The sequence below is a fragment of the Sebastes umbrosus genome, chromosome 23 (assembly GCF_015220745.1).
Source record: "Sebastes umbrosus isolate fSebUmb1 chromosome 23, fSebUmb1.pri, whole genome shotgun sequence".
NCBI classification, from domain to species: Eukaryota; Metazoa; Chordata; class Actinopteri; order Perciformes; family Sebastidae; genus Sebastes; species Sebastes umbrosus.
In genome coordinates, this window is record NC_051291.1 from 20,492,286 (window position 1) to 20,516,019 (window position 23,734).

Consider the following 23,734-nt stretch of genomic DNA (forward strand, 5'->3'; position numbering starts at 1 on the left):
AAAATATTTGACACCAAAAGAAAATAAGTGCAAGTTATAAAGTGATCAATCAGCCCGTTCGCACTAAAAGGTGTGTAATGCGCAAAGCGTTTAGTATGCAATAAGTACGCCTTTCTGGATTTCCGCGTGTCATGTGTACACCATGTATCGTGTACTGACTGTGATATTAACATATCCACATATAAATACTACGGTAACAGTTACTGACATAGAATAAGAAGAGAGAAAGACCGGGAGGCCCGTGTTTAAGACCGATGTTTTATTTAGTTACGTTAGTTACGTTAGTTATGTTAGTTACGTTAGTGATGTTAGTGACGTGTTTCCTGTAGTTGTGTTACGTTGTTTCTGTACATGTTTTACTGAGTTTACCAACAAACACCAGACTTTTAACCAGGAGACCCGTGTTCCAGACTGTTGTTGAACGATGTTTTGTTTTGTAAGTTATGTCAGTGACGTTTGTGACGTGTTTCCTGTAGTTGTCTTGTGTTGTTTCCGTACGTATTTTACTTAGTTTACGCACTTATTTTAAGCCCAACAATGTTTTTTTCCCCATACCCTAAATAAGTGGTTTTCTTGCCTGCATACATTTGCTTACAAATGACACGTGACAACGCTAAAATGCGTCCTCATTACACGCAGAATATTGGTGTAACGTCGTGTTATTTCTACGCCTTCCTGTGACACCGGGCTGAATAAAAAGAAAGGTGAGGTCTTATCATGATAGTTACTGTTGACATGTGATTATTGTGGATGTCACAAATTTACATACAAACACAACAAATGTAAACGCAAACCAAGAGATTTGGGGCTTTGCAAATTTACGTACAGTATATACGTACTTGATATTCAGGGAGAATGCATATCATAAATTATATAACTGTAACTAAAGGAGGGCATAAATCACCTACCCGTTCTCAATACCAGGGCGTCGAATACCGACGCTTTGTCACGCCCGTCGGCGTTCGATACCGATGCACACGGCGCTCTTTCGCGCCGGAATGAGGTAAAGAGTGAAAGACACACCCTACCACTTCCTTTAACCTAAACCACCATCTCTTCCTAAACGTGTCCAAGCTGTTTTGTTGCCTACACCTAAACGGAAGTTTATTTTGAAAAGACTGCATGTATGTAACAAATTGTCATGTGTTGTTGGACATTCGTAGGAAAATGCACGAAAGGAGGAATAACTTTTTTTGAGATATGATATGAATCATTGTACGAGGATACGTTGGAATTCTACATACTCATGTGACCGCAACTTGAGGACACAATTTATTACAACATCCCTTATAACTCTAATTTATTTATGTACATAACCAAAACTAAAGGAGCGCATACCAGAAATTTGGTACCAGACCGGTACCAGTGGAATAGCAACTGTACCAGACCGGTACCAGTGGAATAGCTACCGTACCAGACCGGTACCAGTGGAATAGCGACCGTACCAGACCGGTCTGGTACGGTCGCTATTCCAGTTTCATTTACTGTAAACCTCTCAACAAATCAGCAGACGATCAGAAGCGTCTCTTTGTGGCAAGTCAGCGAATAAACTTTATTATGCCTGCACAATCTCGCCAGATTGAAGGTTAACATATCAAACAGTTCAAATTTCATTCATCCATTTCTTGATACATACAAAAATCACTATAAAATATCACTCTGTAATACTGTGTCTTCTCAACATTCACAAAATAAACTGATTGTTTCACCGCTCTTCTTCTTCCTGTGGTAAAAAAAAAACACTAATCTGTCTCTGTGAGATCGACCTCATCACCTGCTCTTCCTCAACAATAAGACCATTTTCTGTCAAAGAAAATAACATGAGGGGAAAAAGCTCTGAGAATAAATAAAATCAAAAGCAAAGAAATTAAGTCACAGCTCGTCCTCTGTCATCACCTCAGCTCTCTGACGCCATCACAGCACGCAGACGGGATATAAAACCAGCTGGACAAAGTTTTACATGAACAAACATCTGCTTAGTGGTTTCATCTTTAACTCATCATGAAGGAAATGTTGTCTTTCAATTAACTGGATTTAGTTTGGGGGGGGGAGGGCCCGCAAACGTGACTTTGAGGTACGTCAACACTCAGGACAGGAGACGCTGAGAGCAGACGGAGCGGTGGCGTTGGCGGTGATCTCTCTGGTCACGGCGGTCCAGTTGAGCCCTAAACGGAGGCCAGAGAAACTATCACTGTCCTATAACTGAAGCTATTCTCATGTTGTTGCTGCAGGCGACGAGTCTCCAAGAGACACCAGAAAGAGAGTGAATGAAAACTTTGGCGCAGAGCGTGACGACTTAAACAGGAAGTGAACAGTCTTCAGTGCATCAGGGTGAGGATGAGGAGGATGAGGAAGGACGGACGTGGAGATGAAGCGTTCAGTCTTAAAGGACAGTGAAGTGGAAGGGACTGCCAGGGACGTGCTCGTCCCCCCATTTGACGATGAGGATGTAGCTGCCTTGCTCTTTGAGGGTGTAGGTGACGTTGTACATCCGGTTGCCCATGTGTTTGACGTACACCTCCTCGCAGGGCGTCTTCGGCCCGTGGACGCCCCACCATCAGCATGTTGGTGCCTGCAGAGTGAAGGACAGAGACAAAGGTAAAAGACGATCTAGACGGAGAACCCGTCCTTCCTGTCTGATGGGTTGATCCTCACCTGCTTTGCTGCAGTCGACTGTGAACATGTTCTTCTGACCGACGAAGGCCTTCGACAGGCCGGCGCCTCCGGAGATGACTTTACTGGCGTCGGAAGAGAACTTGGGTAAGGAGGCGAAGGCCCCGCTCATCGATGATGACTTGGAGACAGTTTCCACGAGGACAGACGATGTCTCGTGCAGACTGCTGCTGGCGGACAGACGAGGTCCTGCAGACAGATTTAAAGAAACATCAGCTAATGGACAGACCTGGAGAGTTTGGTAGAGAAGGTCTGGGTCTGTGTTCCCCAGTTTGGGCCCCTTAGTGCAAATGAAGGGAAACTCCAACAAACTCTGTACCAATGAGTACCGGCCAAATTCAAGTTCTGACCACAAAACTCACGGTAAAGGCTATCAGTCCATCTGACCCACCTGAGACTTTGGCCTTGAAGGGGCTGCCCACAATGTGCTGGGGTCCTCCATACTTGATGGAGATCAGGTAGTTCCCAGGAGCCATGGGGGTGTAGCAGACCTTGTAGCCCTCCGGACACTCCTGACAGTCCATCTTCACCTTGGACGGTCCGTCGATGGTCACCGACAGAGCTCCTGATCCGGCGTTACACGTGTTCACGATAAACTCTGACGCCACACCTTAAGGAGGACACGGACATGATGGACACCCGTTAAAATCTGATCTCATGAAGGGCTTTCAAATCCAGGTGTCTATTTTTGGTGTATACCTGTGGTTCCTCCTTCCAGTCCCGGTCCGAAGGCAGACACCATGCCGGGATCTCCGACCTGTCCCGGTTCTCCCACTCGGATCTTGAAGGGACTGCCAGGGACGTGGCTGCCGTTGAAACGAACGTCGATAGAATGAACTCCGTTTTCTCTCGGGACGAACCGGATAGCGTACTGGTCTGGAAACACAGATTATAAATGACACACAGTGGCATGTGTTGAAGTAGTTGTTGCAGTATGACTGTAGACTTTATTACTCTCTCCGATACTTTGGATCTCTGTTTTGTCCTGATTTAGTTAAAGTAGATTCTGGGTGACCTGTTTTCAGGCTTGGATTATGAGAATCAGCAGCTACATAGAGACGGGTGTCATCTGCATAGTGATGAACATTATTATTGTTCTTATGGATGATGACATGTAGAAGTGACCAGGGTTGGGGAGTAACAGAATACATAGAGCTGACCTAGAAGTGCCCCTCCCAACCTTGGAGGTAACATATATAAACTAGAAGGTAGAGGGCCCAGTCTAGAGCCTTGTGGCCCTTTACTGCGCTGGTGTTTTTAAATAAAACCCTGTCTCTAGACAGTTTTAAGACTGGATAATGCAGTGTGGGTCTTACCGCCGTCCAGCTCGGTGATGTAACACTCCTCTATGGCTCCTGATGGCGTGTGGATCTTAGCATCAACCAGCCCTTTGGCGCCGTTCAGCTGGACGGCGAAGGACGCCTCCTGGCTGACCTTCAGACCCATCTCCTGATGACAGGAAACACACAGAGAAACTTCACTGGATGCTGTCAAAGTCACCAGTTTTGTTATGCCATCTCTTAGTGACTGTTTCAGTAGATGGAATATCTGTGACGTCAAGCTAACAACAACTGAATTTGCGGAAAACTTGTTTATTTCTGTTGTAATCTTCAGCCGTAACTGTAAGATGTAAAGAGTTAAACATGGTGGTCCGACCTATCGGACGTCTCTGTTGTGGTTATTTTCTGTAGCGTGTTGCTAGTCGTTGATAAACTAAATCTACCCAACAGCATCATCTCACCGCCGGTCGGACTAACTGATAAACTTTAGTCTGTGACCCGACAGGTTAATAATATCTTCAACCTAATGCTGGTGAAAGAGTTGTTATTAATGAGACAGGAAAGCATCAAACATGCATTTTATGTAGATGAATCTCTCCCTTCAGTTGAGAGTATATCTCAGTTTTTGCTCAGTGCTGATAAATTATATGTACGTGATGTAGAAGTATCTTTGTGTTTTTGTTGTCATGAGTATAAAATAGACATCTGATCATTGGTGAACCAAAGCCAACAGTACTTTCAATGATTCTGCATTAAGGCTCTGCATCAGATTGGTATTTTTTGCTCATGTGGTCATCTGAGTCTTTGTAAAGAGCGTCTCTGAAAATACAACAGGACAAATATACAGAGCTGCAGTTAAAACAGGAAGCTAGCAGAGATTCATTTACATACGCATGAAGACAGAAATACTCTCCGAGCAGCCAGTCAGACACTAATAATAATAAATGTATTCATAGTAAATCAAAATGTCCCCTTCAATATAGCAGAGGACACATCAACGTGGAGTCTCTTGATACATCAGTGACCTCAGCTGGCTCTGTATTAACTGGTTTATTTATATGAATGAAGATGATGTGTTCCCACCTGCAGGCTGGTGATGGTGAGGCGGCGAGCGTCGTCAGACAGCGTGGCGATGGGGACGATGAACGGCGAGTCGGGGATGTGTTCATCGTTGAACTTAATGGAAACCTCATAGTCACCTGAAGATAAAAAGATAAAAAGAGCCGACTGAGAAGAAAATTGCTTCTAATATCGTTATTATGTCACGCTTATATTAGAGCTGTCAAAGGTAACGTGATAACGCGTTAACGCAAATTAGTTTTAATGCCACTAATTTCTTTAACCTAATAAATCCATTGGTACTAACCAGGTCATACTAGCTTGTCATGAGGGAGGTTAAATAACGCTTCAAACTTGCACTAAATCTTGGTGAGGAAAAACTGTCATGGCCATTTTCAAAGGGGTCCCTTGACCTCTGACCTCTAGATATGTGGATGTGTGAGGGATTTTGTCTGAAAAAATATCCGAAATATTCAATAAAAAGTCAGAAAAATGTCTGAAAAAGGTCGGCAAAAAAGTATGAAAAAAAATTCTGAAATACTAATTCCTTTAAATAACCAACAGGATCTGTGTTTGTCCTGATTTATTGGAAGGAAAGTCTGGGTCACTTCTAGATGTCAGAGAATTTAGTTTTTAGTTCAGATCAACTGCAGTATAGAGTTGAGTGTCATCTGCATATTGATGGATATGAACATTGAGTTTATGGATATCCTTTAACAATAACATAAAATAAAAGGTACATGGGACCCAGAACTGAGCCTTGTGGTGCTCCACAAGTAATATTCACTCTGAATGGGAGGTTTTTCTCTCCTACAGGCCAAACTTGTGACTATTTCACATAAAACCTGTACGGAGGACACAGGAATTATGATTAATGGTATTAAATCTGATCTAGAGTCCGTGTCAGAGGCTCACCAGGCTCCTGGACCACGTAGGCGACTCCACAGGATCCGTCCTTCCGGTCTTCAAAGGTGATCTCGGCCTTGCTCGGTCCCTCCACGGCGATGGACAGACCTCCAGCTCCGGCCTCTCTGGTCCAGATACTGAACTCGGCTGAGAAACAACAAACTCACGTTTATCACCGTCAGTGCCGCTGACATGTGGAGGACGAGGAGCAGCAACATATAAAAGTTGACCTTTCGTTTCAACAAATACAACCTTAAACTCTGAGTCTCACATTATAAACAGTAAACTGTGAGGAAATCCTTTAAAAACGGAGACATTTATGAATAAAAGAAGTCTCCAGCCCACCTGGGATCCCAGCCACTCCTCGGTCCAGCCCGGTCCCTCCTGCTCGGACCTTGTGGGCCCCTCCCTCCCCTAGGGGCCCCACGGTGAACTGGAAGGGGCTCCCGGGGACGTGCTGGCCCCGGTACTTCACGTTAACAGTGTGAGCTCCCATCTCCTGAGGGATGAACCGGACGCTGTAGGTGCTGTCTTCTCCTTTAATGATCTCAGCGTCCTCCGTTTTCCCTCCGGGACTCGTCACCTGAGCCGTCATCTCCTGGTTACCTGTCTCACCTGAGAGGAGGAAGAGGAGGAGGAGGAGGAGGAGGAGGAGGAAGAGGAAGAAGAGGAAGATAAAGAAGGACATGGATCAGATGGTTAGTGTTTACAGAACATGCAACAAGATGCCAACTGTGGTTCAAACGTCATTAATGACCACTTCAACATCCGTCACCATCGAACAGGAAATTAGTTATTCAACCATCATGCAAACGAGTCCTTCATTTTCATCAGGAGAGTTTTACAGAGTAAAGTAAATTAGACAGAAAACCCTGAAGAACTGAACCACCTCTAAATACATGTGAGCTGATATTTGCAGTAACTATACTAAAGATTACAAATGACAGCTAATAGACAAAAACTTTGGTAAATTGTGTTATTTTTTCTCCCAGATTTTCTCAGTTTTCTATCACAGGAAACGGAGTCTCTTTGGGTTTTGGACTGTGTCGGACTATACGAGACATCTGAGGACGTTAATTTAAATTACAACAGAAATACAAACATTTTTTGTAATATATATTTTATTTCGAGTGGTAGAAATAAACTAATTATATTTAGTCAAATGAATGTTTTACTTTAGTTGAGTTTTTACATTTTGTGTCATTTCTGTTGTTTTATTATTTTATTTAACAGAAATGTGTGTTGTAATAAAAAATCTGACGTCACTTTTCTAGGACTCCAACTGATAATTATTTTCAGTACTGATTGATTTATTGGATTTTTTTTTTTTTTTTTGTTAATCGATTTATACATTCATACATGTTTTAAGTCATTTTAATGAAATTATCTATGAAATATCAGTTTCTCAGGGAGCAGAAAACCCAAAGAGATTCAGTTCAACTTATAAAACAGGAAATCTGACAGCAGAGAATGATTAAATGATTAAAAAAGTTTCCATCTGAAAGGTGAAAATGAAAAATTCAAAGATGTTTTGACTCCACAGAAACCTGCTGAACATCACAACCGCCACAGAACAGTCAAACCCAGTTATGACATCTACATGCATTATTACAGATGTTACAGAGAGAGAAAGTTACACACCACTGCAACACTGTTTAGTTATCACCAGTATATTACAGTACAGTCAGCCCAGTCACACAGCAGTTCGTGAAATAGTCCTGAAATGTAATATATTGATTCGTGTACATAGACACAAATTTAATAAAGAGTGGTGAATGGCGTGTAGGGAGGAGGTCAGGATGGATGGGTGGGTCTAAAAACACCAGACTTTCACCAGGAGACCGCTGTTGGTGCCCCGTGTGAGGCCAGAAGTCAACGTTGATTTATTTGTCACGTAACTTCTGTACTTAAGTTACAGCATTTCTGAAGTTATCTTAACCCAAACCACCATCTTTTACTAAAGTTACGTAGTATTATTTTTTAAAAGACTGGAGCAGATATTGACACATGCGTCACATGTTGCTGGACTTTTGTAGAAAAATTCACCAAAAATACGTTAAAAAGGGAATTCGTGTCTATGAACACGAATCAAATAGATTAAATTTAGTGACTATTTGACGAACTGCTGTGAGGCTGAGTTGTTATCGTATCAGATACATGTAAATACACACAGTATCAGTAAAGTTAGAGAGTCGGTCTGAACACACACACTCTGGTCCACACACACACACCGTCCTGCAGTGGTGGTGCCGGTGGCGGCGGCGGCGGGTGGCTGCCGCTGAATCCGCTTAGACCGTCTCGTCCCAGGAAGTCTCCGAAGACATCCCTGAAGGGGTCGCCCACCTGCGTGCTCTCCTCCACACGGACCTCCCTCTTGGTTTCTCCGGCCCGAGTCTTACTGATCTCCGTCCTCTCCGTCCGGGTGTAGGTGTGACTGCTGCGAGTGAACGTCCGGGTCAGACGCTCCTGAGCCGACACCATGTGGAACCAGTTACCTGGAACCGGCAGGGAGGAGGAGGAGGACGGGGGACAGGAAACGAGGAGACACAGAGCAGGAGGTGAAGAGGAGGGATACAGAGAGGACAGGTGGAGAGAGGAGGAGGAGACAGTGATGTCACAGCTCACCTGGTATCTTGAGGTTGAGGTCACAGGTGCTGCCCACGGTGGCGATGGAGGGAGCCTGACGTCTCCGGGTGATGCTCTCCTTCATCCGACCTTCGCCAAACACCTTCACCGTGAACGGACTTCCTGTTGACACCAAAACATTCTGACCTTTAACAACAACACAAACACCTTCACCGTGAACGGACTAATAATAAATCATTCAAAATATAATTTAGCAATAAATAGATAGAAGAAGAAACCAGCTTCAGTATTTGTTTACCTGGGACGTGCTGGTCAGCGAACTTGATGTTGATGATGTAGTTTCCAGGTTCGGTTGGACAGTAGGTGACTTTACAGGTTCCGTCGTCCACGTCGTCACAGTTAATGTCCACTTTACTGGGACCCTCGATGGACAGACCCAGACCGCCGTAACCTGAGAGGACAGAGGAGGACGAGGACGCCGGTGGGGTTAAATAATACAAACACCTGTCAGCCAATCAATAAGAAATGGTATTAAAATATGTTGAAAAGGGACAAAAATACATGTTTTATTCTGACTTATTGATTGATTGATTATTGTGACAAATACTGTCAATTAACTCATCTGAATTTGTTCCAGTACTTTTCCTCTGTGGATAAAATCAAGACTCTTGTTATATTTTCAATAACTGAGTAATTTACCAGTAAATTATCATCTCAGATGTTTCTAAAATAAAATATCTCTAAAAATGACAAGAAATATTATCTAAATGTTTAGAACATATCCAAAAGTTACACATATATATTTTATAAATACGTTTAATTTGACCTGCAACAACAACTACAAAAACATAGTATTATAAAATAGAGATATTTAAATAATAGTATTTATAAAATATATAAATACTTATAATTTTATTAACCTGCATCAACAACTGCAAAAAATCTAAATATTCATAAAATGTATAAATTATTTTATTTTTATTTAACCTGCATCATCAATGCAAAAAAAACAAAAGTATTTAAATATTTTATAAATGTTGATGCAGGTTAAATAAATTAGCTTAATTATTATTCAAAAAAATTATAAATGAGGGTCAAAACTCAATTCTGTAATTTCATAAACAACTAGAAAATTAGTTTTATTTATTTTATTTTATCTACTTTTATATAATTGACACAAAAAAATTGTCAAAACAGTTAAAGACTGAAGTGGTAGTCTCAGCATTTAAGGAAAAACGGACAAAAGGTCCTTAAAGGTGCTCCGAAAAAAGTAAATTTCAACATCAACATATACTGAGGAAGATCATACAATACGATCAAAAGTTCCAGAACAGCTAGTAAATGGACTGACAGGTCCAGAGATTGTTTCGTTGTGTTGTTGTGGATATGAGCTAGCGTCGTGTTGTCTCGTACCTGCGTTCCTGGTGTCCACGATGAACTCAGCCACCTCGAAGGTGTGTCCCTCCACCAGCCCCTGACCATACACCTTCACCTTACTGGCGTCTCCGATCTCCGACTGACCCACCATGATCTTAAAGGGACTGTTCGTCACATGTTTCCCGTTCTTCTTCACGCTCACCACGTGTTCGCCCACTTCCTTCGGCGTGAACGAGATCCCTGCAAACGAGACGAACACGATCAGAACATTTTCCTGTTTGGTCTGATCGTCTGTCTGTTGGACGTCTGAAGGTTTTAATTCAACATGTTCTTAAAGTGCAGCGCTGCCAGAAGAACAAATTAAATCATTGTCACAAGTCAATTCCAAGTCTGAAATTTTGCATTTCAAGTTAAGAGTTTAGAAGCAAAGACACGAAACTCTGGTGTGTTTTTGACAACAGCTGCTGCCGCCATTTTGGACTGAAAACATTATTATATCTATAATATTTTTATTGTTTAACGCAGGACATTTCAGTAGAATATGACAATAGAATAGAAATAATTTAGTTTTACTTTGTAGGCGGAAGTTTTACTGCCGTCTGGTAATCGCTTTCAGTCCAACATGGTGGAAGTGTAGCTCTGCTGATGGGCACTGATGGAACCAACTATTGCCCTTCACTCCTTAGCCATATACGTTGTTTGTTTCAAGTCCTAAAGAAGTCCTTATTGACGTATTTTACTGATGGCCACCTCTCAATAACAGACAGCAAACGTTAGTCATTGCTGGTTATAATTAATGTAAAAAAGACGACGTTCAAGCAACTAAATTATGGATGTGTCTTTGATTGTTGCCACATTTCATGTTTGCTAAGTTAGCTACTTAAAGCTAGCTCTTGTCATGCTAATGTCAGGTTAGCATCTTTGAGCACCCTCACATGTTGAACAAACAGCCTAAAACCAACCGATGTGTCTGTTTGGCAGCCTCTTCAGCAAACACGGCTCCTCGTTTCCAGATGGCGCCCTGATGGTCGCCGTCAGGCTGTTCAGGTCCGTCTCCGTGATCTTAAGGGAGACATCTGTTGCTGTGCCGACATTAAGCTGAGACATCCTCATGGAGTCGTCACCTGGAGGTCAGTCCAATCAAAACAGGAAGTAAGAACCAGCTGAAGATCAAGAGAGATGATAGAACTCTGAACTGTGTGTCAGTACCGGTGATCTTGGCAGTGAACGGGCTGCCCGGGATGTGTTTGTCATCAAACTTCACAATGATGTTGTAGTCTCCAGGTGCGGTGGGCAGGTAGGACACCGTACAGGTCCCGTCTTTGTTGTCTTTACAGCTGATCTCTGCTTTAGACGGACCTTCAACCGCCAGAGACAGACCGCCTGCAGAAAGACAAACAAATTATAGATATGTATCATAGATATGTATAAATATGTGCATGTTTTGGTAACATCAACTAAAATTACATAGAAATAAGCAGCACATAGTGTGTGTTACGGTGCTGATACCTTCTCCAGCGTCTTTAGTAACGATGGTGAAGGTGGCCGGTCTGTTCACCGTGCCGTGACTCAGACCAGGACCGTACGCCGTCACATGACCACAGTTAATGGCGTCCACGTAGAACTGGAGTGGACTTCCTGTAAAGACAAAACACAAGAGGATGAAGAACAGTTTGATGAAGGGCAGCCAGGGTTCATCCTAAAGTCAAGCTGTTTGCTGATGATACTCTACTACCTGTTCCCAAACTCTGAGACCTCTGATTGATTTAATACTTGTTGCTCCAGCTGAGACTGAAAAGTTAAATCCTGAATCCAGTAAATATGTGTTGGGGGGGTCACCTGGGATGTGGTTTCCATCGTATTTGATGTCCATCTCGTGAAGGCCTCGCTCTGTCGGCGAGTATTTCACGGTGACGGTGCCATCCTTGTTGTCGGTGATGTGAGGACACGCGGTTCGACCGGACGGCATCCGCACTTCACCTGGACGACAAAACACAAACAATAGCTGTTAACTTATCATAGCTATCTAATCAGATATTTTCATGACCTAAATAAATATTAATAACTCTGCTGGTATCCTATATTTCTATTCTTGTAAAAAAACATCAGATTTGTTGACTATAACAAAAATATAGAATAATAACCAGACTGATCCATTAAAAACCACTCATACATAAACGTTATACATGACAATGAATTAAATTAGCAGACATATAGTTGATTTATATCAGATGCTGCCAGCTCCTACCTGTGATCTCTCCTTTCTCCACAGTGGAATGACCTTTAAACTTTATACATGAACATTACCTAAACTATCAGAAATAGAGCTAGAGTAATAGATTTATATCAGATACTCTCTAACCTGTGATCTCTCCTTTCTGCACAGTGAAGGGAATGACCAGACTGAAGGGGCGGAGCACCGGCTCCATCCCGTCCACGGGGCTGATGGGATCATCGGTGGCCTAAACCAGAGCCAGAGGGGAGGGGGGTTAGTGTCAGCATACTGGGAACGTGGGAACTCTGGGATATCGTCCAGAAAGAGAGGAGGGAGGAGGAGGAAGAGGAGGAAGCACAGCAGGACGGTAGAGAGGCTGAGAGAGAGGAGCACAGGCTGGATGCACTAAGATTTAGACTGGTCTAAAACCAGTTAGACAAAACATCTTTGTTAACTGGTTAATGATGAAAATCAAGTCCAAGCTGAGCTGGTACATAAGCTATTGTTTAATATTGTACATAGTCCCTAAGAATACTAAATTAAATTAAATTAAATTAAATTAAATTAAATTAAATTAAATTTAATTAAATTTAATTAAATTCAAAATAGAAAAATACTTACATGGAATAAAAAACAATTTAAGTAATAAAAAAAGATAAGAAACTAAATATTATAAAATAAAAAAATGTAAGTAAAATATAAAAGACAAAATATGATCAAATTAAATTAAAAATAAAAATAATAATAAATAAACACTTACACTAAATAAAAAACAATTAAAATAATAAAAGAAACACAATAAAAGAAATATTATAAAATGAAGCAATAAAGTAAATTAAAAAGACAAAATATGATAAAAAATATATAAATACATACAAATAAGTAAAATAATAAAATTAACTAATAAAATTGAAACAAACACAAAATAAATAATAAATGAATAAGAAGAATAAATAAATATAAAATGAAAATCTTACAAAAGTCACAAGTTCCCTAGCGGCTTGAAGCTGTCGCTCATTTTTACTTTACTTCAAAACATCACACTAGTTTATTTTAGACACCAAGAACCAGAAAAACACTGATGAACATATGAAATCTGTTAATTGGTTGATAGAAGTCAGCGCACCCCCTCCAGCAGCAGTCACATGACCATGCAGACTAGACATGCAGCACCATGCTGAGCAAAGCAAATAATCTATGAGTGAATGTGGGTTATTATTGACTTTCTGGATTCAGTAGAGGACAGATTGAGTGAAGGGAGCCGTTTCCTACAGATATATATAAAATATATATAATAATATATAATAAGAGTGAGTACCCATGGAGGGGAGAAGCCCACATAGGGAGTGTAGGGCTGCTGTAACTGAAGCTGGTCACATGGCTCCTCTATTATTGGGATGGTATCACTCGCCTAATAACAGGAACAAGGTACAACCTTTAGGGATCACACACACACACACACACACACACAACAACACACACGTCCATGCACAAACACTAGTGTCTCCATGACGATATGAAGACGATGATGCAGTGGTTCCCGGCCTTCTCTGGTCCTGGATTAAGGACCGGGTCCTGGTTTATGGACACTTGTAGAGAGCCTTTTTCTCCAGTTTTAATGATCTTCAGATGTCTGAAGAAGTCAGTTCGTCCTGGTAGAAAGCTCAGGAACCACTGCTCCGTGTCTCTGGCGTTGAGGGTTAGGGTTAGTGACTCACCACCACGTGGAAGGGGCTGTTGGGGATGTTTTCCCCTCCGAACCGGATGGTGATGACGTACTTCCCGGGCTCCGGCGCCGTGTAGTAGATATCGAACGTCCCGTCGGCGTTCTCCACCACGTCCACGTCCAGCTCCGCTCCGTCGGGGGTCGACACCTTACAGGTCACTTTACCTTTCCCAGCAGCTTTTGCGTCCACGGTGATGACCGTCTCCTCTCCGATCTGGATGGTCGGGCCGATACCTGATCCTGACAAGATGGACGACCAATCAGGATGCTAGTCGTGATCAATCATCTAAACTATAAAAGGCTAAACTCAGCTGGTATATGAAAAGATTAAAATAATATAAAATAAAAAACAAAATAAAAATACAAAATACAAAATAAATAAAATAAAACCAAAAATAAAAAATAAATTACTGTCAAAATCAAAAAAAGCAAATAAAAAGCAAACAAATTGAAATAAATTAAAACAAAAATATGAAATAAAACTAAATAAAATAAAGCAAAATAAAAAATAAGTCTGAACAAACAAAATAAAATAAAAAATTAATTAAAACTAAAGAAAAACTAAAATAAAACTAAATAATTATAACAAAAGAAAATAAATAAAAAATACTAAATAAAATAAAACATATTAAATAAATAGAATAAAAATAAACAAACAAAATAATGTAAAACAATATGAAAATAAATTAAACTAAACAAAAAATAGAATGAAAAATAAAGTAAAATAAAACAAAAATACAAAATAAGATAAAATAAAATAAAACATCAAAACAAACTAAATCAAATAAAAATAAATTAAAACAAAATAATGATTAAAATAAACAAATAAAAACGAAATCATTTTTTTATGTAAAACGAAACAAAAACAAAATAACAATTTAATAAAAATAAAGTAAAATAAAATAAAACTACAAATAATAGAATAAAATAATAAAATACAAATAATAGAATAAAATTTAAAAAAAACTAATAGAATAAAATAAAAATATGAACAAAAAAGAAAAATATTAAATAAATAAGAAGAATAAAAAAGATGAAATAAATTAAAAAATAAAATCTTACAAAGGCATCATTTTAATTATTTGTTTGATTGACGAACTAACTAATTGTTAATAAAAGATAACTTACAGCCCACATCATGTATAATCAGTGCACTATAAGTGAACTCACCCAGTCCGTGTCCTCCGATCGACACTGTAGGAAAACACCAGAGTCAGTGATGCTGAGACAGTTTCAGGTGATGAAATCTGACTGGCTGCCAGAGTAAGTGGTGGGCGGAGCCTCACCTGTGACCAGACACTTGCTGGCGTCTCCGGTGGGCAGGGCGTGGATGCGGTAGGGCGAGTAGGGGATCTCGTCTCCGCCGTATTTGATGGTGATGGTGTAGCGTCCCGCCATGTCGGGGACGTAGGACACAGTGTACGTCCCGTCTCGGTTGTCGCGGATGTTCGCCTTCTTGGGTTTTCCCTCGGATCCTGGACACATGGACAGGAAGTCAGTAAAGATGTTTAGAGTGTAAACGACAGCGTGAGGTGAAGTAGTGGCCATCAGTGGTCTCCTGGTACCAGGCGCCATTCATAGGAACGATGCACCATCTGATCTACAATATAATCATCATCACTAGTAGACGGGATATAACATGGCACATGTTTTAAACCGTAAACTGTACGCGGCGACAGACACGTGTTAATAATATAATATAATATAATATAATATAATATAATAATAAAACTGGCTGCTGATGGTTGAGACCAGTGGTGTTCACATGATGTACCGTTCAACATCACACAGGATCTAACTCTACTCACTGCAGAGGAGGAGGTGAAGGAGGAGGAAGAGGAGGAGGAAGGTTAGAGGATAACTGAACACCACATCTGTCTATTAATTCATCACACAAACTGATGGAGGTCAGTTCACATGGAGACCACAGAGGAGGAGGAGGAGGAGGAGGAGGAGGAGGAGGAAGATGATATTTATCGGCTGATATTAAATGTACCCATAGTTGCCTTTCAGATACCCAATATGTATATTCATGAGAATAAATTTAATAGAACATAAAAGCATTTCAGTTTTAGTTATTTATTCTTAAATGTTTGATTTATAACTGGCTAACCAGAGAGATCATTCTCTATTGCTGCACCAAACTTCATGTAACTTTTTAAAGATTTAAACATAAGATCTAAAAAAACATTAACTTTGATTCTTTGTCCTTATTTTCTTTATTGTCTCTTCATGTACTGTACATGTAAAATCAACCCGTTCTCACTCCCAACTCTTCAAATGTCATCGTTTGGTCAGCATATCTCGGCATCGGAGACCGACGCACGGAGGCACCCTTTAGCGACAGTATGTGATTAACCGGGCTTTCAACTAACTCCAATGTAAACCCACCCACAGTGTTATTCGACCGTCGGTGTAGTATTAATAGCGTGAGAGTCCGTTCAGGGCGGAGGGAGGGGAGGTGGACGGGTCTAACAAACACAAGACTTTTAACCAGGAGGCGCTATTGGTGCCCCGTGTGAGGCTAAAAGTAACGTTGACTTATTTTGTCACGTCAGTCTTTAGTCACGTGAGTTGTTAGTCAGTGAAGTTAACGTAAACTATGACCATTCCCTATCCCTAACTAAGTGGTTGTGTTGCCTAAACCTAATTTAGAAAGGACACTACGCATGTAATGAGCGTATATTGACACAACGTCCCTGGTCGGTCCAAAAGTAACACTAGAGGGGTACCCTGTGCATCAGTCTCTGATGCCGAGGGGCGCTGACCAAGCGGCGGTATTTAACGAGTTGGGAGTGACAATGTGTTGGAAAAATGTGAAAGAAAGAGGAGGAGAGGACGAAGGAGGGGAGACATGAGACAGGTGATGAGGGAGGAGGTGACAGAGGAGGTGACAGAGTGCAGGCCTTACACAGCCTCTCCTATGAATACTGAAGGGGATGGTTCTCTTTACTATATGAGTCTCCCACACCCTCCTGCCCCAGTCCTCCACAAACACTGAGACATCGCGCCTGCACCCATCTGGACCCTGCAGCAGCAGCAACAAGCCCCCGCCGGGGGGACAGGAAGTCACATGATCAGCAGCAGCAACAAGCCCCGCCGGGGGGGGACAGGAAGTCACATGATCAGGGGTTAACAGAGTCCGTAACACAACAACAGTTCAGACAAGCTAAATAATGGCACTTCTGCTCTAAACTGAAGTGAGAACACAACATGATGTAATGCGGAAGCACCCTAGATAGGACAAAGAATAAGGTGAACAGGCCCTGGGACCTGAACTGGTTCAGAAGGACCCCTTTCAGGATGGGAACCTGGGACTCACCAGGATCTGAACAGTGAGTAGTCCCTCTCCGGCGTCTCTGGCATCAATGGTGAACTCGACCGGCAGACTGGCTGGAACTCCAGATGAATTCAGACCCGGACCGCTGGCTCGGACCTTACTGGCATCGTGAGCCGGTAACGTCTTGATCTTAAAGGGGCTGAGAGGAGACGGTTTGGAAGGTCAGACCTGAACCAGTTAGATTGTGACTTCTTTAGATACGAATGAGTTTGTTACTAACCTGCGAGGGACCTCCTGGTCGGCGTACTTCACACACACCGTGTACGGGCCGTCGTTGGCGGGGGTGTAGTTGACCGTGTGAGTACCGTCACCGTTGTCGGTGATGCTGATTGGCTCGGTCACACCTGAAGGGCAACCGGAGGTTCAAAATAAGTTCTATCTGTTGTTAGAGTAAGTTTGAGTTTTGGACTTTAAGAAGGATGGGAAAAGTAGTCCACTTCTACAAGGGACTGGTTCTGAACCAGAATTGAGTATACACAGAGTTCAGGTAGTTCATGATTGCGACTTGAGTCCAGAACTAAAGGGTCTTTAGGCCTACCGAAACCCAAAGACCTGATCTTTTGGTTTGGCCTGACCCTTCTACCAGGAACTGGTTCTGGACTAGGACAACATACACGTAGAGTCAACGTGAAGACTCATTTAGGGTAGGACTTTAGGGTAGGACAAAAGGGTTCTCAGGCAGACCAAAACCCAAAACCTGACCTTTGGGTTTGGCCTGACCCTTCTATCAGGGACTGGTTCTGGACTAGGACAACGTACACGAAGAGTTAAGGTGAAGACTCATTTATGGTTAGGACTTTAGGGTAGGACTAAAGGGTCTTCAGGCAGACCAAAACCCTAAAACCTGACCAAACTGGGTCTTCGGTCCATACTAGTCTAGAACATCTTGGTTTCTAATTGGTCTAACTGGAATGTCTAAGGGTCTCAGGTCATATTGTTTTTCCAGAATGAATTGCATGCAGTCCTTTTTGGTATTAACGTAAAAGAGTTAAGATGGTCTAGTTCAGGTGGACTTGTTTGGGTTTCCCCAGGATCTAGGGTATCGGAGAGGGTACGTATCAGCCTCACACATGTGTGGCCTTTGCAAGAGATTTTTTGTTTCAGACCAGTGTGAAACCATCTTTGGTAAATCCAACCCCGAAGGTCTTAAACTGAGATGAAGAAACTCACAGGTCTAAGAAGACTCATCAGGACGGGGTCTTACCTGTGGGTCCATACATCTGGACCTCCAGGGGGGCTACGCCAGCCTTAATGCTGTCTACCGTGAAGGTCTGAGGGACTTGGGCTCGGACTCCACTTCCCAGGCCGGGACCTGAACACTTCACTTTGCTAGGATCCACCAGCTCTCGTACTGGGACCCGGAATGGACTCCCTGCAACACATACAGAGGTGGCTGCAGATTAGTCACTGCTGAACCAGAAACTAGAAACTCTAAACCAGACCAGACCACACAGAGTCCTGGACTTTAGATCCATCACCTGGGATAGGAAGGCCTCCGAAGGTGATGTTGACGTCGTACTCTCCAGGAGTGAAGGGGATGTACTCCACACTGCAGCTGCCATCTTTGTTGTCTTTACACGACATCTTCGCCTCAGATGGACCCTCAATGGCGAGGCCAAGACCTCCGGTGCCAGCACCTCTGAGGAGGAGACGGGGCAGAGAGGGAATGAGTTAAAACTCTGAGACATTCGTCTGATTGCTAATCCAGGCCTGCTGTCAGAAGAACTGCAGTAAATCACCTGGTCTCGACGGTGAAGCGGTTCGGTTTGTTAACCAGTCCTTCCTCCAGACCTGGACCGTAGGCTCGGACTCGACTGGGATCACAACCCTCAGTCACCGACACCCTGAACGGACTCTTAGGCACCGAGACCTCATCAAACAACACCTCAATCAGATGCAAACCTGCAGACAGACAGACATCAGTTTAACATGTAACATGTAGCGTGTTCACGGGTCAAACTTTACTAGAGGTCAGGGTACGTAACATACAAAAGGGTCTCGACAAGGCAGCTAGTGTGACTATAGTCTGCAACCATCTGCACTCTGTACGTTACTCCATGAATATCGGCCATATTGCATTGCCTAAGGAAAATGTTGCGGAAAACCTTTACTTGTTGTCCAGCAGGGGGTGCAAATATACAATGTAGATCTGTGAGATTACTGAAATACCTTTAAAAATACAACCTATAACTGGATAGCGGGTAAAAAACGTTTTCTATAGGGAATACTTTAAGACCGATTCATGGAGCAGTTAGTGTTACTATAGACTTCTAGTCCTGTTTGATGCTTTATTTACGCGGGGAAAACTAACTAGTAGGGCTGTACCCAGTGTCTTTTTTTAAATTCAGAGCTTCTATTGAGGTTTTTTCGAATGAAGCTTCGAATGTGTGACGTCATATTTTATGACAACACTTCCCTAAATCAGGGAAAAAACCTGATTTTGTGTTATTGTGGTTATGATAAGTTAAGTTACTTGCTAGAGTTGAAGAAAAATAGTTGAAAGATATATTGTTAAAAACAAAATTACGAACATATATTCAAATCAAGCACAATTATGGCTCTGAATCTGACGTTCTAGCAAACTTATCACAGAGTCAGGGGTCTTTAGTTGCACAGTTCAGAACAGGAATCCTTCCTCTGACCCTGGAAGTCGGTAGATTTAAAAACATCCAAGCATATCATTTATGCATGACACAATAATAATAAAATCAAATCAAATAAATATAAATGTAATTATTGTTGCTGTTAGATTGCCCCATTGATACAGGTGTGATCCTCTCTTAGTGTGCAGCGAGCGAGAGAGCAAGCAGTTTATAGACCTCAGTGAAAATGTAGTTTTTGAAAGGCTAAACACCAACAAATATAGATTGAATCAGAATATTTCGTTAGATTAAAACATGTTGTGAATTTTGGAAATTATTACGTCTATCTTTTTTTTTCAATAATTGTTGACTTTTGGACTTCACAACGCTCTGGAAATATTGAAAAATGTTTAGATCACAGAGTCTGAAACAATTCTACGCAGCCACCACTGGAATCTGATTCTACTAATAGTTGAATACTAATAATATTAGTGGAGTCCGATCTTTATCTGACACTGGAAACAAATACGGGCTTTAAACACAATCAATAGATATGAAAAAAACAAAAAAAACAAAGCTGTGCAGCATTTGAATGAAGCTTCCAGCTATTGGGTACAGCCCTAAAATCTAGAGTACAACTCTTAACTTGGGAGTTACCCATCATAACCCCAGTTCTCTTGTGACAGATGACGACAGACAGAGAATCACCTTTCATTAAAACCCCAGTCTGACTGAAGCCTCCACAGGGAGTATTTTTGTCCCACAATGCACTGTGCTCCAACATGTCACACATTACTATCAGTGGAAAACCATCTGCTGCGAGCAGACACACTGTAGTTATTAATACCAGACGCTCAGCACCTCCCACGTCTCTCTGCTGGTCTTCAGTTACAGGACACACTGCATTCACCAACTTTATAAAAAGTTTAATACCTTTATATATCTGTATACTGTACTCTCAACTGTATATTACTTCAAGACAGTTCTGTACCGTAATTCAAAATACCTTTCACTCCATGTTTGTGTTGTAAACAAACACTAACAGCATCAGAAAACTTAATCTATCTGGGATTTAAACCAGCCTATAAAATAAAATGCCTGCGATTTGTTGAAGCCACGAGTGTCTCGCTCACCTCTTCCTCATTACTGAGGCAGAGGGGAAAACAGGAGCTTAATGAAAACCACATTTCAACATTATAATGTGTGAAAAACATCCATAAACCAGCAGCAAACCCTCCAGACTGAGTTTATCTACAGAAACAACTCAAACGTTGATTCCATTTCCAACCAGCCTCCTCCCTCCAAGGACCAATAAAACACTCAGCGCCTCACCGTCCTCGTACGGCGTGTACTCCACTCGGTAGGTCCCGTCGCCTTTGTCGGTGATGTAGGCGTCAGTGTTGGCGCCCGACGGGTTGGAGACGCAGGCTTTGATTTGGCTGCCGCCGCTCTTGTGGTGCGCCCGGGCGTCCACGATGAAATGGGTGGTCACTTCCCTCAGGACGCCTGGAGACAAGAGACGAACATCAACTCTCAGTTCCCTGGTTGTTCACTTCTACGAGTTAATGAACGAGTGTTTGAGAAGTTTGATGAACTCGTAACCCCACCTGTATGTTATTTAGGTTAAATCTGATTTAAAGAATTGATCACTAAAAGAAGCTGAATGCAACACGTGCATATCAACATGCAGTAAAATACCATAATAGCCTATAACTGTAAATGTACTGTTGAGAGTTTATTAACTGTCATAATTGACTCTAGTCCAGTAAATAAACCAGCTAAAACGATTCCCTTCATCAGGGAAACAACAATGAACAACGTGTGGCTGTGAACCAGTTTAAACATCAGTTTATGGAACATGTGAAAGGTGCTAAATTTACCCTGTAGGCTTCAACAACAGAGTCCATTAGTGGATACCTAAAGCTTCAGTAGGCAGTATATTTTGGCATCATTGGGCAAAAATCCCATAATAACCTTTCAGCATATTGCAATTCAAGTGTTCTGAGAGATAACTAGACCTCTGCTCCTCCTCATGGCTCTGTTTTCAGGCTTTAGATAATCTAGCCCGTGACGGGAGACTTTGACCAATCACAGGTAATTTCATTGAGAGAGCGTTTCTATTGGCTGTGCTCCAGTCATGTGACCGGAACTTCCTTCACCAGATTTCACAATGGCGGCAGCGTCACAAACTTCTAATTTTACAGCTAAACCGTGCACTACAAGATGATTCTGAAAACATTTGAGGAGAGAAATAGGCATTAACGTAACAGAATATTGATTCTTATTTGATCAGCTCTGCCTAGTTTGACCGTTTGGTCGGAGTTCACGAGTGACTGACAGCCGGCTCTCATAGACGGCAGATGGACAGCAGACCTCAGATCAGCTCTTTCCTCCGGTTTGTGAAATCTTGCAGATGCCGTTAGGAGCACCGGAGGACACAGAGGCACATCATTTTTTTCAGGTTACCTGTTTCATGTACTACTGTCACGATATAGCGACTGTTTTCTAAGAATAACTCTTTTTTTTTTTTTTAAAGTTATTTTTTTGGGGGCATTTTCCATTTTTATTGAGGACAGTGGATAGAGTCTTGAAAGGGGGGAGAGAGAGAGTGGATGCGGAAAGGGCCAAGCCTTAATACATGGACGCCCGCTCTACCAACTGAGCTAACCCAGGCGCCCAAGAATAACTCTTTTTAATCATATTTGCTCCAATCTCACCTACTTCAGCTTAAAGTACATAAGTTAAGGTAATTAAAAAATTCAACAAAATTAAAGCTGTGTATCCTTACTTAAAAATGATGGGTGTCAATCGATAATGTATGTAATGTAATGTAATGTATGATGTAAAGGGGAGACTCGTGGGTACCCATAGAACCCATTTTCACTCACATATCTGGAGGTCAGAGGTCAAGGGACCCCTTTGAAAATGGCCATGACAGATTTTCCTCGCCAACACATAGTGTAAGTTTGGAGCGTTATTTAACCTCCTTCATGACAAGCTAGTATGACATGGTTGGTACCGATGGATTCATCAGCTTTTTCTAGTTTCGGATGATACCAGTATCTTCACTCTAGCTTTAAAACTGAGCCACTAAAACCTCAGGAAGATCAATTTCATTAATGTGTTAGTGGCGTTAAAACGTATTTACGTTAATGTGTTATTATCGACAGCCCTAGTTTAGATTTTAAAGTGTTTTCGAGGGTACATTAAAGATTAATTAATGGTATTTTAAGGGCTTGTTATTTTATAGTGAAATGTAATATATCTGGTAGATGAGTATTTGAATGTCATGTCACCTGTTCCTTCTAGCTTTCCCCTAGGGTTTTATAATTACTATGATTTTATAGTATTTTTTAGTTGCTTTTAACTGACGTCAGGAAGTAATTTGTCTACAATTTTATTCATCCTATTTTGACGCTTTTAATCATATGTTTTCTTGTGTAAATTGTCTTAGCGTTGTACTGATTGATTTGCCCTGGATGTGAAGCACTTTGAGATTTCGCTGTATTTCAAAGTGTGCTATATAAATTAAATTCATTATTATTATTATTATTATGTAGCATTTCCTATGCAAAACATTGGGAATAAAATACAAAGCAATATTTTAAAATATACATGTATATACATATATGAAATAAATGCACAATGTAGATCTGTGAGATCACGAAAATAATATTAAAAATACAAAATATTACTGGATAACGGGTAAAAAAAATAAAAATGTTCCCTGTTTTTCATAGGAAATTCTTTAAGATCGATTCATCGAGCAGCTAGCTAAACAATTTATTGACTGCGGTGAAAATTAGTTTTTGAAAGGCTAAACGGCAACAAATATGGATTGAAGCAGATTATTTCGTTAGATAAAAACATGAATTTTGGAATTTGTTCAAATAAATGTTGATTTAGGACTTTACAACGCTCTGGAGTTATTGGAAATGTTAAATGTTATCACACGAGATACTGATAATATCAGTGGAGCCTGATCTTTAT

General features: G+C 41.4%; 1 protein-coding gene across 1 annotated transcript in view; it reads right to left on the minus strand.

Moving 5' to 3' along the window:
* Positions 1 to 1,525: 1,525 nt before the first annotated feature.
* Positions 1,526 to 23,734, minus strand: part of flncb (filamin C, gamma b (actin binding protein 280)) — a 51,107-nt gene continuing 28,898 nt past the window's right edge. The window contains 28 exon segments of the mRNA XM_037761035.1: positions 1,526 to 2,551; positions 2,553 to 2,572; positions 2,656 to 2,862; positions 3,065 to 3,283; positions 3,373 to 3,549; positions 3,990 to 4,122; positions 5,037 to 5,152; positions 5,928 to 6,065; positions 6,264 to 6,533; positions 8,150 to 8,413; positions 8,544 to 8,666; positions 8,803 to 8,955; positions 9,918 to 10,121; positions 10,844 to 11,005; positions 11,091 to 11,264; positions 11,391 to 11,519; positions 11,721 to 11,861; positions 12,244 to 12,343; positions 13,415 to 13,507; positions 13,815 to 14,062; positions 14,993 to 15,016; positions 15,109 to 15,297; positions 17,141 to 17,301; positions 17,383 to 17,506; positions 18,367 to 18,534; positions 18,641 to 18,801; positions 18,902 to 19,064; positions 21,077 to 21,250. Coding sequence (XP_037616963.1) covers positions 2,384 to 2,551; positions 2,553 to 2,572; positions 2,656 to 2,862; positions 3,065 to 3,283; positions 3,373 to 3,549; positions 3,990 to 4,122; positions 5,037 to 5,152; positions 5,928 to 6,065; positions 6,264 to 6,533; positions 8,150 to 8,413; positions 8,544 to 8,666; positions 8,803 to 8,955; positions 9,918 to 10,121; positions 10,844 to 11,005; positions 11,091 to 11,264; positions 11,391 to 11,519; positions 11,721 to 11,861; positions 12,244 to 12,343; positions 13,415 to 13,507; positions 13,815 to 14,062; positions 14,993 to 15,016; positions 15,109 to 15,297; positions 17,141 to 17,301; positions 17,383 to 17,506; positions 18,367 to 18,534; positions 18,641 to 18,801; positions 18,902 to 19,064; positions 21,077 to 21,250 — 4,403 coding nt within the window. The 3' untranslated portion in view covers positions 1,526 to 2,383.